The sequence below is a fragment of the Leuresthes tenuis genome, unplaced genomic scaffold, assembly GCF_036924035.1.
Source record: "Leuresthes tenuis unplaced genomic scaffold, fLeuTen1.0.hap1 SCAF_5, whole genome shotgun sequence".
NCBI lineage: Eukaryota > Metazoa > Chordata > Actinopteri > Atheriniformes > Atherinopsidae > Leuresthes > Leuresthes tenuis.
In genome coordinates, this window is record NW_027325359.1 from 32,310,671 (window position 1) to 32,325,177 (window position 14,507).

Sequence of the window (14,507 nt, forward strand, 5' to 3'; positions counted from 1 at the left end):
CCTCTGTTCTCTACCTCAGTGTCCAGTCTCTGTTCAAAAACACAGCTTTCCTTGAGATGAACTTCCAACCGAACATTTTATCCCCCGGTGCTGCGATTGAGGTGCCGGTTACATTTTGTCCTCGTGAGGCATGCCGGTACCATGAAAAGCTCACCTTCATCCTGAACAGCTGCATCACAAAACAGGTGGACATACTGGGGCAAGGCATCGAGATGAAGGTGAGCAAGAAGAGAGTGTGTGTGTGTGAAAGCTTAATAATTATATTACAGCAGGTGATAGTTTGTCATTTAGGCTCATATCTGTCACATTTCTCCTAAACAGGTGTAGTGATTATATTCGAGAAGCCAGTATCAGCATCACTTTATTTAGCTGTCAGAATATAGCTCTTCAAAGCTGTCAAAGCACAGAGAGAGAATGTTTACTTCAGTAAGAAATGCTATTCAGCATAAATGTGATCACTGACTGAAAGACAAACATCCACTAAATAAGACCAAGATCAAGAACTAACAAACTCATAATAAATACTAAACATACCATGACATAGAAAGTAAGAAACTAAAACAAAAGATCATGGCACAGACAGCGTAAAGATGGCTCATGCAGCACCATCTCTTCCTCTTGTTACAGCTCCATCCGATCTCTGCTCTAAAATAATCTTTAGATTGTTATATCAGATTATTTATTCCTTTGTAAAATTATAATAGTGACAACATTGATTTGTTAAAGTTTCATTGTAACTGGACAACATTTCATCAATCAGAACTGATTGATATTATCAGACTTTAAAAACAGCCTGATGAGACCAGAGAACAGCCACCCTGAAGTTTAGCACCGTTTAACCTGTTTTAATGATCTATAAATCTTTAATTATAATAAATAATCTATTCTGCTCTGTCAGTTGTATTGTGAGGATATTTCCCACATAAGAATGGATTTTTCTATAGTTTGATGTTAGAAATAGCATCATGGCCTGTAAGCTGTAATAATTATTAGGCTTTATTATTAGGTTTTTACAAATGTGGCATAAAAATACCTTTATTAGTATCTATTTTACATTTAAATGTACATTATATTCAAATCTGATAAAGCACAGAGGATAAATATTGTGTAAATGTAATTTAAATCCATGTTTGCATATGTAAATAGTTAAATCTTGAATGTCATTTTGTCATAGCTGGAAGTGGAAGATCCACGCCAGAGGAAGCTGAACCTGGGATCTCTGACTTTGGGTCAGAAGGTTACAAAGCAGGTGGTTCTAATAAATCGCAGCAGTTTAGACCTTTCTTTCACCCTGACGCTCAGCACAAATACACCTCTGGATCCAAAGGTAGGCAGAACACAGAAATAACAATCAGGAGTCGTTTGAAGCAACACTTAACGTCAGCCTCTTTCCTGCAGGATCTGTCTGTCAGCCCAGCAGGGGAGCTGAAACTGAAATCTGGTGGCGGTTTATGTCAGGTGGAGATCCATTTCTCACCTCGTCAGCACTATCCTTCCTTCAGTGCTGAGCTGCAGGCGGAGTTTACTGGCTTTTTACACCCCCTGCTGATCATCCAAGGCTGCTGCCTGGTATGCTGCAGAGTACATTTTCAGTCACTGTTTCTGTTCTGTTCTGTCTGTGATATTCCCTGAAGTCAACAACATGTGCTCCATTTGTGCCATCACAAAAAAAGCATTCATTTAACAGATCTTGAATTAAGTACCATTCATTTTAAAACTGTCAGGGTGTGGAGGTGCAGCTCGACCCGGACCACCTGTCATTTGGAGCTGTGGTCCAGTGCTGCCAGAGCAGCAGGAGGGTTGTTATGACCAACACTGGTGACATTGGTGCCAGGTAAAGTGTCTGGAAGATTAAGACATTTGTGGAAACTGTCGGGACTGTCAAACAATCATACACCAGGTGTAAAATTCACAGAATCCCAAACTGTTTGAAATTAAATCCTTCTCTCTGCTCTCGTTTATCTGCCCACTTTGTAACCAGGTTCCACTGGAAAACTGAGAGCTTCCCTGCAGAGGTGTCCATCACACCAGTGAAAGGATATATCTGTCCGGGGATGGAGGTTCTCTGTGAAGTGACTATTGCCCCCATCGAGCTCAGTAATGACACCAGATATGAGAACCTGTCTTGCTTTGTGGAGGGCTCCTCCTCAGCCCTCACACTCACTGTCACAGGCTCCTGCATTGCAGCCACGACAAGACAAGAGGTTTGACTGAAGCCTCTTTGTGTACATTTACAATTATTATGAAACACTAGAAATAACACTGTGGTATGTAATGTATTATTATCTAGTTCCACTGATTGGATTCTAAGAGAAATAGAAATAACGATCGATCACATTCTGTGCAAAGACTGATAATGTCAAACAGAAAAGGAATACTTCAACTTATTGCTGCAAAAGGTGGTTTTACAAGCGGCTTAATGAGGGGCTGGACTTTATTTTGGCTCAGTTTATGTTAAAGGAATGATGACATAGTTGTATTTACATAGTTTCAAGACCTGCTAAGAACCACCAGGTCAGAGCATGCCTTGGTACCAATATAGGCCAAAGATATGAATAATAGAAATGAAGCCATAACAGCTGAGACGTCACCCAGATTAACAAGGTCTGCATCAGATGCTGGTGGCCCGGGGCATACTGATCAGAAGTGGGCTAGAGGGACAAGACATTCATAGACTACAGCAGAGAACATTGTTGGAATGCTCCTGTTGAGCTGACCATCAATGTAGGAGACATTCAAGGAAGGCTCTCAAGTCTGAATAGAACTGCACCAGGCCCAGACCTGCCTCTGTACAACAGGGATGCTCCTGTCAGGCATCATCGGACAGGATGAGTAGGCATGGTGCTTAATACATGAGTGGGACCCAGGGGGTAGGTGGGAGTAACACCAAATAGATCTCACCTGAAACTGTAAGATCAGACACAAAAATCTGTGCACCACCTGGATTTACCACAAGAAAGTCTACGATTGTACGATGTGTGCCACACACATGGATTTGGGACTGCTTCCACCTGTCCAACACCGGCTGGACGCTTAGAGCCTTCTTCAAGAACTCAGTGAGACTGTGGAAGACAACCTTCTAAACCAGGTCAAAGCCAACTGCAAAAGCTATCACCCACTGCTGTTCTGTGTAGAAACGAACCCCCTCAGCCACATCGCAAAGTTACAAAGTAGAGCCACCATTAGCCACCTCCATATCAACCACATCGAGTTGTATACCAGGACTGAGCAAGACATCGTTCCGCTGATCCGCCTCACTATGCAGCAAGGACATGGCGATGTATTTGGACGAGATGAATGCAGCTGAGTCATATCAACAGCTTTTTTAGCATATTTGTTGCCCCTTACAGGTAGAGCTGCAACTAACGACTATTGTGATAGTCGACTAGTCATTGATTATTGAAACGATTAATGACTAATTGGTTAATTACTAATTAAAACAATCTAAAACTAAAAAAGGATACATTCAAGCCATATTTTATCTTGACCTTTAACATTAACATTAACTGAAAACTGTGTGGCAGTAATGCACCAACAGTCAAATCAATACCAAAAAGTGAAGAAGTGAAAAAGAATACAGCCTGGTTGCAACTTTGGACTGTGAAGTCGAATGATAACATTTTAATGGTGCACTTTAATTTTAAAATCCAAGACAACTCCGCTTATTTATAGCTAGCAGGCTGTGCTAACAAGCTAATTATCTTACCAGAGCTCCAACCTGCTTCCTCTTCAAATGTTCATGCCTAACAGACATGCTCCCGTGATACGTGAGGTCAGCTTTACAAAACTTGCAACCGCAACGCGCATGCGTCTCTAAGCAGAGATAGGTAGGAAGAGAGAAGACTCACTCCATCCGAAAAATGACGGTTAGCTCAACAGCTTTAAAAAGACGTGTGATGACGTAACCGAAAATGATCGACAATTAAATACATCGGCGACTAATTATGTTATCGATTTTTGTCCTCATAACGTGCTGCTGTTCCCTCCACCAATTCACACATAATAGTGTGTGGACTACTGTACACAACAGTAGTTAGGAACCCCCAGCCTCCCTGGGCTTGTGCAGACAGTGAAGTACAGTCTCCACAGTGTGGTGTGAACTGATTGTTTTAGTGAGAAAATCAGTTAAGTCTTGCATTACATCTTTTAAATAACTAATTACATGCTCTAATTTTTAATCTTAAGCAATATATTTATCACATATAAAGAGTAATATAAATAAGAGCTTTTTGCAATTGAAAGAGTAACAGATTAGCAGTTTAAATATTGATTGTGAGCTTTTTTCCATGGTCGTAAAGCCTAAAAGTTGCCTTGTCAGTACTGTTGCTTCTCAGTACAGGAATTGTTAAAGGCGAGTACCAGATAATGTGGGACATTGATTTGGTTCATTTGGAACACTCAGCAGGTTTTGGCAGATTTGAAGATTTATTAAAACTTCCAGTGAGTTTCAATTAGCTGAGTACCCCTGAAGTCTGATAGCCTGGGAATCAGACGAATGTGTGAGCTCATGTTTAATTTCCACTGCAGAAATTGCATTTGTGCATCTGTCTGCAGAAGGTTGAATACTTCGGAGACATAGTGAAGCTGTGCTGTCGTTACAATATGTTTCACTTGTAATCTAAGTGTTTTAATATAAAAATATGGATAGGTTTGTATCTAATATAAAACACTACAGTTGAACAACAACAGCTACCAGATAATGGAACTTTGATGTCTTTTATCCTGTTATCACATGACTCTGACCTCCTCCTGCTCTCTTCCTCTCTCCAGGTGGTGAATTTTGTTTGCCCAGTGCGCAGCTCTCAGACCCAGAGCCTGTCTGTACTCAACCCCACAAATCAGCGTTGCAGCATCAGACCTCTCATTGAGGGCAAGCAGTGGAGAGCTGCACTGTTTGTGACCTTTGAACCTCACCAAAACAAGGCTGTTGACATCACGTACCGACCACTTACCATGACCACTGAGGGAAAGAAAAATCTGGTAGAGGAAAAAATTACACTTAAATTATAGTCTTTCATTTAAACTACTGTTCAAAAGTCTTGATCCAACCCTCCTTTCTTTATATTTTGCCTCCAAGAAGGCAGGACTTTCAAAATTGATCAACAGATAATGCCAAAGATAACACAGTTTGACAGACAGAAAATAGGATTTCTGCAGCAACAAGGTGATTCCCAAAGAGCTATTAGCTGAAAACTTGGCATATCTCAGCATGGTGTGCAGTGTGTCCTTAAAACATTTGAGGAAACTGGACAAGTGGAGGACAAAAGAAGAAGTGTCAGGCCTAAAAAACTATCTACAGCAGATGAACAGGATCTGAAAGTGATGTCCTTAAGAAAGAGGAAAAAAATCCAGCAAAGACCTGACAGGACCTGAGAGATGCATCTGGACCTTCAGCTGATCCATCTACTGATGGCCCAAGCCTCATCAGAAATGGTCTCCATGGAAGGGTGGCTGTCAAGAAGCCATTCTTAAGGAAGGGAAACAGGGAGAAAAGGCTGAGCTGTGCCAAATGACACAAGAAGTGGACTGAAAATCAGTGGCAACAGGTCTTATGGAGGGATGAATCCTCCCCAGAGCCCGGACCTCAACATTATTGAAGCAGTGTGGGATCATCTGACAGAGAACGGAACAAAAGGCAGCCGACATCCAAAGAAGAGCTTTGGGATGTCCTTCAAGAAGCCTGGAGAACTATTCCTGCAGACTCCTTAAAGAAATGACAGAAAGCTTGTCTCAGAGGGTTCAGGCTGTGTTGGAGAATAAAGGAGCTCAGACCAGATATTCACTTTAAAGCTGCTTAGAACTGTACAAACTACAAAGAAATGAGGAGTAACTCAAGGCTTTTGCACAGTACTAAAATATATGTATGAAATGCTGTGAGGTTCACTGTGAAGATATCAGAAAACAAGGATTTCACCACTCTTTCATTCTTCTTTCTCAGGGATCAGTCTTTTTCTCTTTCCCTGAAGGGAGGGGCATGCTGTTCTCCCTGCAGGGAACTGCTGATCCTCCCAAAGCAGAGGACAACATTGTGCATGAGCTGCCGGCCAAAACTCACCATTCAGAGCTGCTCTGTGTAAAGAACTGGCTCTCCAAGCAGCAACGGTAAAACGCACAAAACTCAAGTCATCTGCTGGTTGAACCTGTGTGTAAAGCCTTTATACTTTTTAAACCTTCTTTGGTTTTTTGGCTAATTCAATTTTTATGGAAACAGGTTGTTTTAACCCTCTTAGACATCTGTTACTAATGAATTCTCTCTTAAATTGTCTTTTAAGTTGTCTAATCTGATTTACATCATTGGATCAGGATATGTGCTTCTAGTCACCTGGTGAAAGAAAGTCTGAGTCTCCTTCAGCTCATTTTGTTGTCAACAACAACTCCTGAGGGAGTACTTCTGTGTCAGTCTACAGTTTAAACTGCTTCATGACAGAACAGAACCTTTTTCAAAGACAATATAAGGGCCAGATTTACCAACAGTTCTCCACCCAAAGTGCAAATTAGAGACAAAAATTATGACAGTCAGTGCGGTTACATGAGCGCCATCGGATCGGATTAATAGCTAAATAAGACTCAGTTATTCAGCTCATGTCGACACCTTAATCTGACAAGAAATCGAGTCGGATCGGGTTACTTGCAATCGAATTAAGACCCTGAGACAACTGATCCAAACGTGCACGTAGACGTCAGAGGATCGGATCGAGCGTTCTGAGCATGCTCCAGATTTTTTCCCGCGATCGTCACCCGGAAGTGGAAGGAGACGATGTTACTGTTGTTGTCGCCACCGTCAGAAAGAAACAAACAACGCGATGGAGAATGCGTCGCTGTGCATCGTCTGTGCCATAACCAGCTCATCACAGATGGAGAGGGACGCAGCTTCATCTCGCTCTGCGTTCCCCATCTTTCTGAATGCCTGAGTTTGTTGTTGTTGGTGGTGAAGACGTCAACAGGAAGTGGCTCTATTAGCGATAGCTGAAATGGGGACAGCGCCACCTATCGTACCGGGGTATGACATGCTTTGTGCCAGTGATTCCATTCATTCACCGCCATATATCTGAGGATAATTACCCTCAGATAAGGAGCAGAACCCAACTGTAGCTGTAATCCAGTTAATCTCATCATGTAGACCCACTGACTGTGTTTTTCTAAGATTTGCAGTCCAGGATTTAGGGGAAAACATAATCATATCATATTAATTTACAAAAAAAAGCTCTTTGCAAAAAGAAAAAGAACCAGACATGACAGATAACACCAGAACAAAGAGATGACGTTCACACATCTGTGCACCTAAACTTTATGCAACCCTTAACTTTTTCTTCAGCATTTCTTTTAAACATGATTTAGTGTCACTGTTATTATTTTTCATTAAGGTGTTGTTCCTGGTTGTGACGTCAGTAATGAGATTAGCGCACGTGTATCTCACATTCCCAAATGTACAGGAAGTAAGAAGGAACTTGACTATTAAATGTTTATGTTCTCCTGCCTTCGTTTTTCAGAAAAGCAACTTTCACAACAAATTGAAGAATGTTTCAGGATATGCTTGCTGGCTGTTCAAAATGTGTTATTAGGATACTTTCAAGATCAGTTCATTGCTTCCTGTGCTCAAGGCCTGTGTGATGTAAATGTCATCATCTGCACCAATCCACAGGGAGCTTACCTACTATGCATCTGCCTGGATCAAACTCCCCTTTAAAAGTTCTGAACTGAATATGCAGGCAAAGATTCTTTCATCTGTGTTGGCATCATTTCTTTAAAAGTAACTGTCATATTTGTCCTTATTTGGCTATATTGTCAGTTTGACTGATTGCAGCTGGCTGTGCAACAGTTTATCCTCTCTGGTTTAATGAAAATATCCTTGAGCCTTGATGAGTGGAAGGAAAACAACTGGATAGTTGTTTTGAGGAAAAGCTGCAAGTAGATTGCCTTTTTTTTTACAATCTGATAGGCTTAGAAAAACGATTTGTAAACTAGCTTGTCAGCGCCACCGACTGCCAACAGTCCAGCTCACATTCTGTTGCTTTACAAGCAGTAACCAAGGTCACTGTCGTAGTGTTAATTTGGGCTTTGAGATCACTTTGATCATTACCGAAATGAGCTGGCTGCAGCTGTGTTCACAGATTTGTGCAATGTTGGTAAATTACCTGCAGAACTGGCCACTATCATTGGCTCTCTTTGTAGATTTCAGCCTTACGCTGGCATGCATCTTTGGTTAGTTAATGGCCTGTGTTAACCGTGTGACTCTTGAGAAATCCCACATTTTTTATTTACCGCTACCTTTGTTAAAAGGAAGGAGGAAATTATCTTAATTTACTTGAGTTTTCATTGACAGATGTTCTATACTCATGTGTTTTCTGTGTTCTCAGGTTCCATGTGCTGATGGAGACATTGAAACCTGAGAAACCAGATGCTACAATGTCCCTCAAGGGTCTCAAGTACATTGATGTTCCTGCTCTTGCCAAGAGGGACTTCAAGATGTCCTTCAGTGCATACAGAGATGGACAGTACAACACCAAGGTTTGATCATGAACTCATTTCTGTATGTGCATCTGGATGATTCTGTAAATTGTCACAATCACCCTTTAATCCTGCTTCTCAGGTGACGTTTTGTAATAAGGAAACAGGTGAATACTTGTTCTACCTCGTCACCTACAAAGTCACATCTCCAGGGATCTTGTCCACTATCGAATTGGTGACAACAGTTCGGCGGAGGGTCTCAGCAAATATACAAGTGGAGAACCCCTTAACCACAGCCACCTGCCTCAGCACCGAGTGTAAATGCCCTGATATCATTGCCCCTCCTCAGCACACAGTGCCAGGACTGTCCAAGGTAGATACAGAGAGCATCTTCACTTAAAAAAAGAAACAACTCAGGCTCAAGTTGTCTCTCTTCTCTCTGTAGGGTGTTTTGAGCTTTGAGTACCATCCTCTGCAAGCAGGCGAGTCTACAGCAAGGCTGTCTCTGTTCAGTAATGATCTGGGCTACTTCCACCACGAGCTGCTTCTCAAAGCTCTGCCCCCACTACCAGAGAAAACTGTCCACTTCAACGCTTCACTGGGCAGCAGCCACTCCATCCATGTTAAATTCATCAACTACTCCCGCTTCAAAACCGAGTACTCCTGCAAGGTGAGAAAATAGCAGGCCTCTTCCTCCTGCTCTCTCCCTGTGCTTGTTCCTCTTTCACCGAGACAGAAATCTTTTGGAATTAAACGCAAATCAACTAAATGTTAGAAATGTAAAAAGATAGTGAACATATTTCATTTGAATTTACTGTAGAAACTGTGTGTATTGTGATCATTATCAGACCTCAAAGAACACTTCAAAACAGTAAAATCGTTTTGTTTTGTCCATCCTCCAGGCTGATTGTTCAGATTTCATCGTGGACAGAAGTGTGAGTGCTTCTGCAGGTTTCCATTTGGGCTCAGAGGTCAGCGTGGAGGTTTGTTTTGAGCCCCATCAGCTGGGGGAAGTGAGAGGTCAGCTCAGGCTGTTCTCTGGAGTTGGTGCGGAGTACATCTTTCCTTTACATGGGGTCTGCCTCCCCCCGAAAGCTCAGGGTCCGTTCAACATCAGGGCAGGTCGCAGCATCACCATCCCCTTCAAGAACGTGTTCCTGCAGACCACCGCTTTCTCTTTGCAGGTAAAGACCAAGGAGAATGTCCCAAAATGTCAACTGGATGAAAAAGGCGGAACAGCAGTTCATATTCACTCTTTGTATTAAAATGACCAATGAATTTAAAATCCAGTTACATGTTTCTGTGATACGTCTTGTGTATCCATGACATTATCGCCACTAACTGAAGAGGAAAAAGCTGATCTCTGGGGTGGGATATATTAATCAGCAAGTGAACATTCAGTCCATGAAGCTGGGATGGACACAGAAAAAAGCTCTGATGGTTGGACTTCTGGGTTGATGCATCTCCACAACTGCAGCTCTTGTCCGACATTCCCAAGCTGCAGTGGTGACGACCAACCAAAAGTGGTCCAAGAAAGGGAAAAACAGTGAACCAGCGACCGGATTACGTGCCGCCAAGTCTCACTGATGCATGTAGACTGCAGGCCAGCTCCTGTTGTCCATCTACAAACTGTTCTGATTCCATTGCTGTCGTTATATCACATCTGTATATGATGGACGCTGAGATTTACATTTGTTTTTCTGCTCTTAGGTTGACAACCCCTGCTTTACTGTCAAAGGAGTGGAAAGCGTCGTCTCCAAGAAAACCCAAAACCTCTCAGTGTCCTTTGAATCTCCTCCAGGAGGGTCTTCGAGACAGTGGTTTGGCAAACTGACCATCTCCAGCCAGCGCTCAGAGGGAAACAGCAATCCCTGCTGGGTCTATTACCTGAACGGCCACCGGCCTGAGTCATCTTAGAGATGTTCACACACACTGAAGAACGCATATATCCAAAAACATGAGCACACAGGCATCTGTTTAGCCTTAAACCTTTACTGCATCATTTATTCTTTTTGATTTGGTTTAAGTCTTTAAGTCTAAGTTTTCTTATCTTGGAGGCTGAACTGGAATGTTAATTCTAACAAAATAAGCCAAGTTTGATCATTTATCTAATGTAGCTCCTGCAAGTTTGTTTAAAAATGTTTTCTAAATGATTAAATTCTGCAGAAAAAAAACCTTTGATGTCATTTCACTCTCGTCTCCACATGGGGGCAATCATGTCAAATGATCTGATTCAAATCCTTGTACTCCACTGATGGGACCACGTGCATAATTTGCCTTATTTTATTGCCTTTTGCTCATTCTGTCAACTTTCCAGCAGGATTTAATTTGTCCAAATCACCACTGTGTGCTGTTAGACACACGGCACATTGAAGGAAAAGTGGAAAGGGCAGAGCTGGGGGAGTCTCTCATTACCAAAGGTTAGATCTGTCACATCACACACACATAAACCTATAATGAGGAGCTGGAGTGACAGTTCAGGAGAAACTAAAAGAAAAAACACCCTCTGATCCTCCCTTTGGGACACGGCAAGCCTCACAAGGCTGTGTTACTCTGGCTGTTTAAAGAAAGAAAGGAAATGTATAATCTTTTTCCAGATTGGATATCAAAGCGGAGATAAAACAACGCATTGATGTGCAATTCACGTTTCTGTTTGACAGCAACCCCAAAGGAGAGAGAGTTTACTTTTGTACAGGCAGTTGTAAGTAGTCTGAGCTTTATTATAAGCTCGATTGATCTGACTCATCTAACTGCACACAAAACAGACTGGGAAAAAAAATCCTATATCTTTATATTTTAGAGGGACAAAAAAAAAACAGAAATTTACAGTTACTGGAGAGTTGTAATAATGATCATACAAGAAATGATACATCATCTCCCACGAAATGCCATGAAGTCCCTTTAAGTCTCTCATATTTATTGTAATTTTTCACCCAACAGAGAGTGTTGAAGTGTATGTAGGATATGTAGGATGGGTGGGTGTGTTTTGGGGTGGGTATTGTGATGTAAGAAGGGAAATGGGGGGGTGGGGGGGGGCTCTCTCTCCCCCATAGAGCTCAGCATGAGCGCTCCGCAGCAAAAGGATGTGTGAGCAGGCAGCGCGCTACTGTAGGGACGGAGTCCACAAACTGCTTAACAAAGAACAAGCCAAACTTCGTGCCCAAGAAAGCCGCGAGCAGCCGAAACCCGTAGCCGGTCAGGACAGCGAGTCCGCGACGGCAGCGCAGTCCGGAAACAGCGGCGCCCAGCCCGGTGGAATCGACGGGCTCGTCCGCTGGATCGTCACCAAAATGAGCGACAACAAGAACATCTCCAGCCGGGAGTACGCCTCCAGCAAGGAGGAGGTGGCCGTGGCTCAGGAGCAGTTCTTCGCTCCGGAGCCGCGGAGAGGCATCTCTGTCATTTTGGATGTAAGTATGAGGCACCAGGCAGCAGTCAGAACCTGCGGGTTGGGCGGGTGGCTGCGCGGGATGAGGATAGCCAGGGAGCGATGCGCACGGAACGGTGCAGTGCGCACTTACGCACAAGCATGAACAAATAATTTGGGGTTTGCAGGTCGTGCTTTTCAGAGTTTGCAGAAGATCTACTGCATTGTTTGACAGTTTGGTAAGATGGGTATCCAGGATAAAACCGGCGACTTTCCGGTCCATCTTTCTCTTGTTGCACGGTTCTTTATCATATCTTTAGTTTTCTAAACTTCTTTATGGGAAAAATAAGCATTTTTCATATTAAACTCTAAGAGGGAAGCACAGCTTGGGATAGTTTCTCGGTCAGCCCAAATAAACTCCGACGCACAGACAGCAACACTAACCAATAAAAAACGTCTTATCACTGATTCCTACGTTACATTCAAACCCGAATCTCTGCCAATAGCTTTTATTTCTTCTAACGCCCCAGCTGGTAAACGTCCAGCCTTCCTGCATGAAAGTTCCGTTCATCAATGCGGAACATTTTTAATCACTGACCTTTTAAAATGTCCCCTGCAAATCAGCGATGCTGCTTTAATGGCGAAACAAAAGTAGATCAGATTCTGCAGATCCTGAAGACCTAAATAGACATGAGATTATGACCAGAGGGCCAATTTTAATTCATTTATCCAATAAAAGTTGTGTGGCTCCTTGCATAGAGAGAATCCCTGCAATTCCCTTGGTGGAAGGACTTGGCTGATGAATGGAAGTACCCCAGTAAACTAATTCTGTGTGAGTGTGCAGAGGAGGTGCAGCCTAGTTTGCTGCTGATGCTCCCTTTTTGTGGAAAATGAGTCAAAGATTTCTCATCTGTTGGGGCACAGATTGTAGCTCTTATCTTTCAGTCATGATCTTATCGGTTTTCCTCTGATTGCTGACACTCTTGACAGTTAGTTATCTGCTTTAATCTCACTTCCCGGCTCAAAAACTCAGCTGATGCTCTCACATCAGCTTTTAACTCATTCTGGCATTTTCTCTGCTGCTTTCTGCATTACATTCAACTCTGAAATGTTAATGTTTCTGCCATTTTCCAGTACTATTGACCCCATCGTTGAAGTCAACACCAAAGGCACTCATCGGTGTGTGTGCGCTCACACCTGCATGCAGCATTTTCCTTCTCTTAGTCCCTCTGCTTGCTTGTTTCTCCGCCTCTGCTGCCCCGTCTTCTCTTTCATTTTAACCTCTCTGCACCCTTTTCACTACTCTTTAAACTCCTTTTATCTCGTTCTCTCCTCACTCCCTTCATGTCCCTCTGGTCTCCCTTTTCTGTCCTCACAAGCATCTGTTAATAAGGTTAAGAGATAGATGCAACACTTTTCCTCCTTCGCCCTCCGTTCGGTTTTATTGAACATTTTCAGCTTCTCTTTGGGCCATTTCTGTGATAAGTCTTTGCAAACACGCACCGCCTCCTCACCGCAACACTTTCTCCCCTCTCCAAGCTCCCGTGTCTGCGGCTGCTTCAGAGCTGGCTCTTTTCTGCGGAGCTGAGTACACCCCAGGGTGCAGCCGGAAAGCAGAACAATGCAGAACAGCTTGTCATTTGGAGCTCAGCTTGGCAGTAATGATTTTTACTTTGGCTGCAGTTGCTGCAAGAGTCTAACTCATTTATAGTTTCATAAACCAGAAACTTGTATAGAAGAATCTCGAGAAATTCTTGCATTTGATGAGTTTAAGTGCAGATGTTGCCCAAATATATGTATCAGAAAACAATTTGTGTGCAAATTTTTTTGTGGAAACTAGTTTTCTGATGTTTCTTAGTTGCTGTCATGTTCATCATTAGCAAATAAATATAATTTATAGTTCTTTCATGTACAAATCAGCACACTTTCATTCATTAAGCAAAAAAAATGCACAATTCTTTATGCAGTTGGTCAAAAATGGTGAAAAAAATGAAACAAGCACAAAAACAATTTAATACAATTTACATAGAAGTCACATTTCAGGATGAAAATCTGGAGCGACTTTGCTTTTTTCTTAGTGGGAAAACCCCAAAGCATCAATTTACAGCTGGTTTCTTTTTTTGTTGATGTGTACTTAAAATATGTATTAGTTTTATTTGAACAATCCAAACTAAGACTCGTAGAAGCTGAAAAATTATGTTTTTCTTGGCATTAACAGGTGTCGATTACAGCCAGTAAACAGGTTGAGTTGCAAATGGTTTGTTAGAATATGTTCCTAAGAGCTCCTGAATAAATTTTTACTCAGTTGTGGACGTGAACATGAACAGTTGTTCTGTGTCACCTTCGATGTGGTTAAAGACTTTGTTCAGGTAAAGCAGAAAAATGTTTGAGCTCTGAGGAAAAGACAAACTGTGAACTGCGATGACATAAAACTCTATATGTTCAAATTTAGTCCAGAAAAAGCATGAAAGATACTTCATCCAGGCTATATCATATATACTATGTTAGAAGAAAAAATATTGTTTCATTATAAATGTTGGTCATTTGAAAAAGAAAGGAAACGTTGTACAGTGTGTGCTGTGCTAAACTGAAGCTCAGTTTTTAGCATTTAGCTAATAAGTCCCATCGTGGTCGAGACTTTCAAGCCAGTTCATTTTGGAAGCAGAAAAAATTAAATAAAGAAAGATGAGAT

At 42.1% G+C, this 14,507-nt stretch overlaps 2 protein-coding genes across 2 annotated transcripts in view; both read left to right on the forward strand.

Moving 5' to 3' along the window:
* hydin (HYDIN axonemal central pair apparatus protein) overlaps positions 1-10,414 on the forward strand; it is an 88,848-nt gene extending 78,434 nt beyond the window's left edge. The window contains exons 82-93 of the mRNA XM_072385340.1: positions 20-218; positions 1,175-1,327; positions 1,399-1,569; positions 1,725-1,834; positions 1,982-2,204; positions 4,771-4,980; positions 5,939-6,102; positions 8,358-8,508; positions 8,591-8,821; positions 8,894-9,118; positions 9,351-9,632; positions 10,159-10,414. Of these exons, the coding sequence (XP_072241441.1) occupies positions 20-218; positions 1,175-1,327; positions 1,399-1,569; positions 1,725-1,834; positions 1,982-2,204; positions 4,771-4,980; positions 5,939-6,102; positions 8,358-8,508; positions 8,591-8,821; positions 8,894-9,118; positions 9,351-9,632; positions 10,159-10,365 (2,326 nt within the window). The 3' untranslated portion in view covers positions 10,366-10,414. The remainder of the gene's footprint in view (positions 1-19; positions 219-1,174; positions 1,328-1,398; positions 1,570-1,724; positions 1,835-1,981; positions 2,205-4,770; positions 4,981-5,938; positions 6,103-8,357; positions 8,509-8,590; positions 8,822-8,893; positions 9,119-9,350; positions 9,633-10,158) is intronic.
* A 1,090-nt stretch (positions 10,415-11,504) lies between these two features.
* necab2 (N-terminal EF-hand calcium binding protein 2) overlaps positions 11,505-14,507 on the forward strand; it is a 129,982-nt gene continuing 126,979 nt past the window's right edge. The window contains exon 1 of the mRNA XM_072386681.1: positions 11,505-11,858. Coding sequence (XP_072242782.1) covers positions 11,532-11,858 — 327 coding nt within the window. The 5' untranslated portion in view covers positions 11,505-11,531. The remainder of the gene's footprint in view (positions 11,859-14,507) is intronic.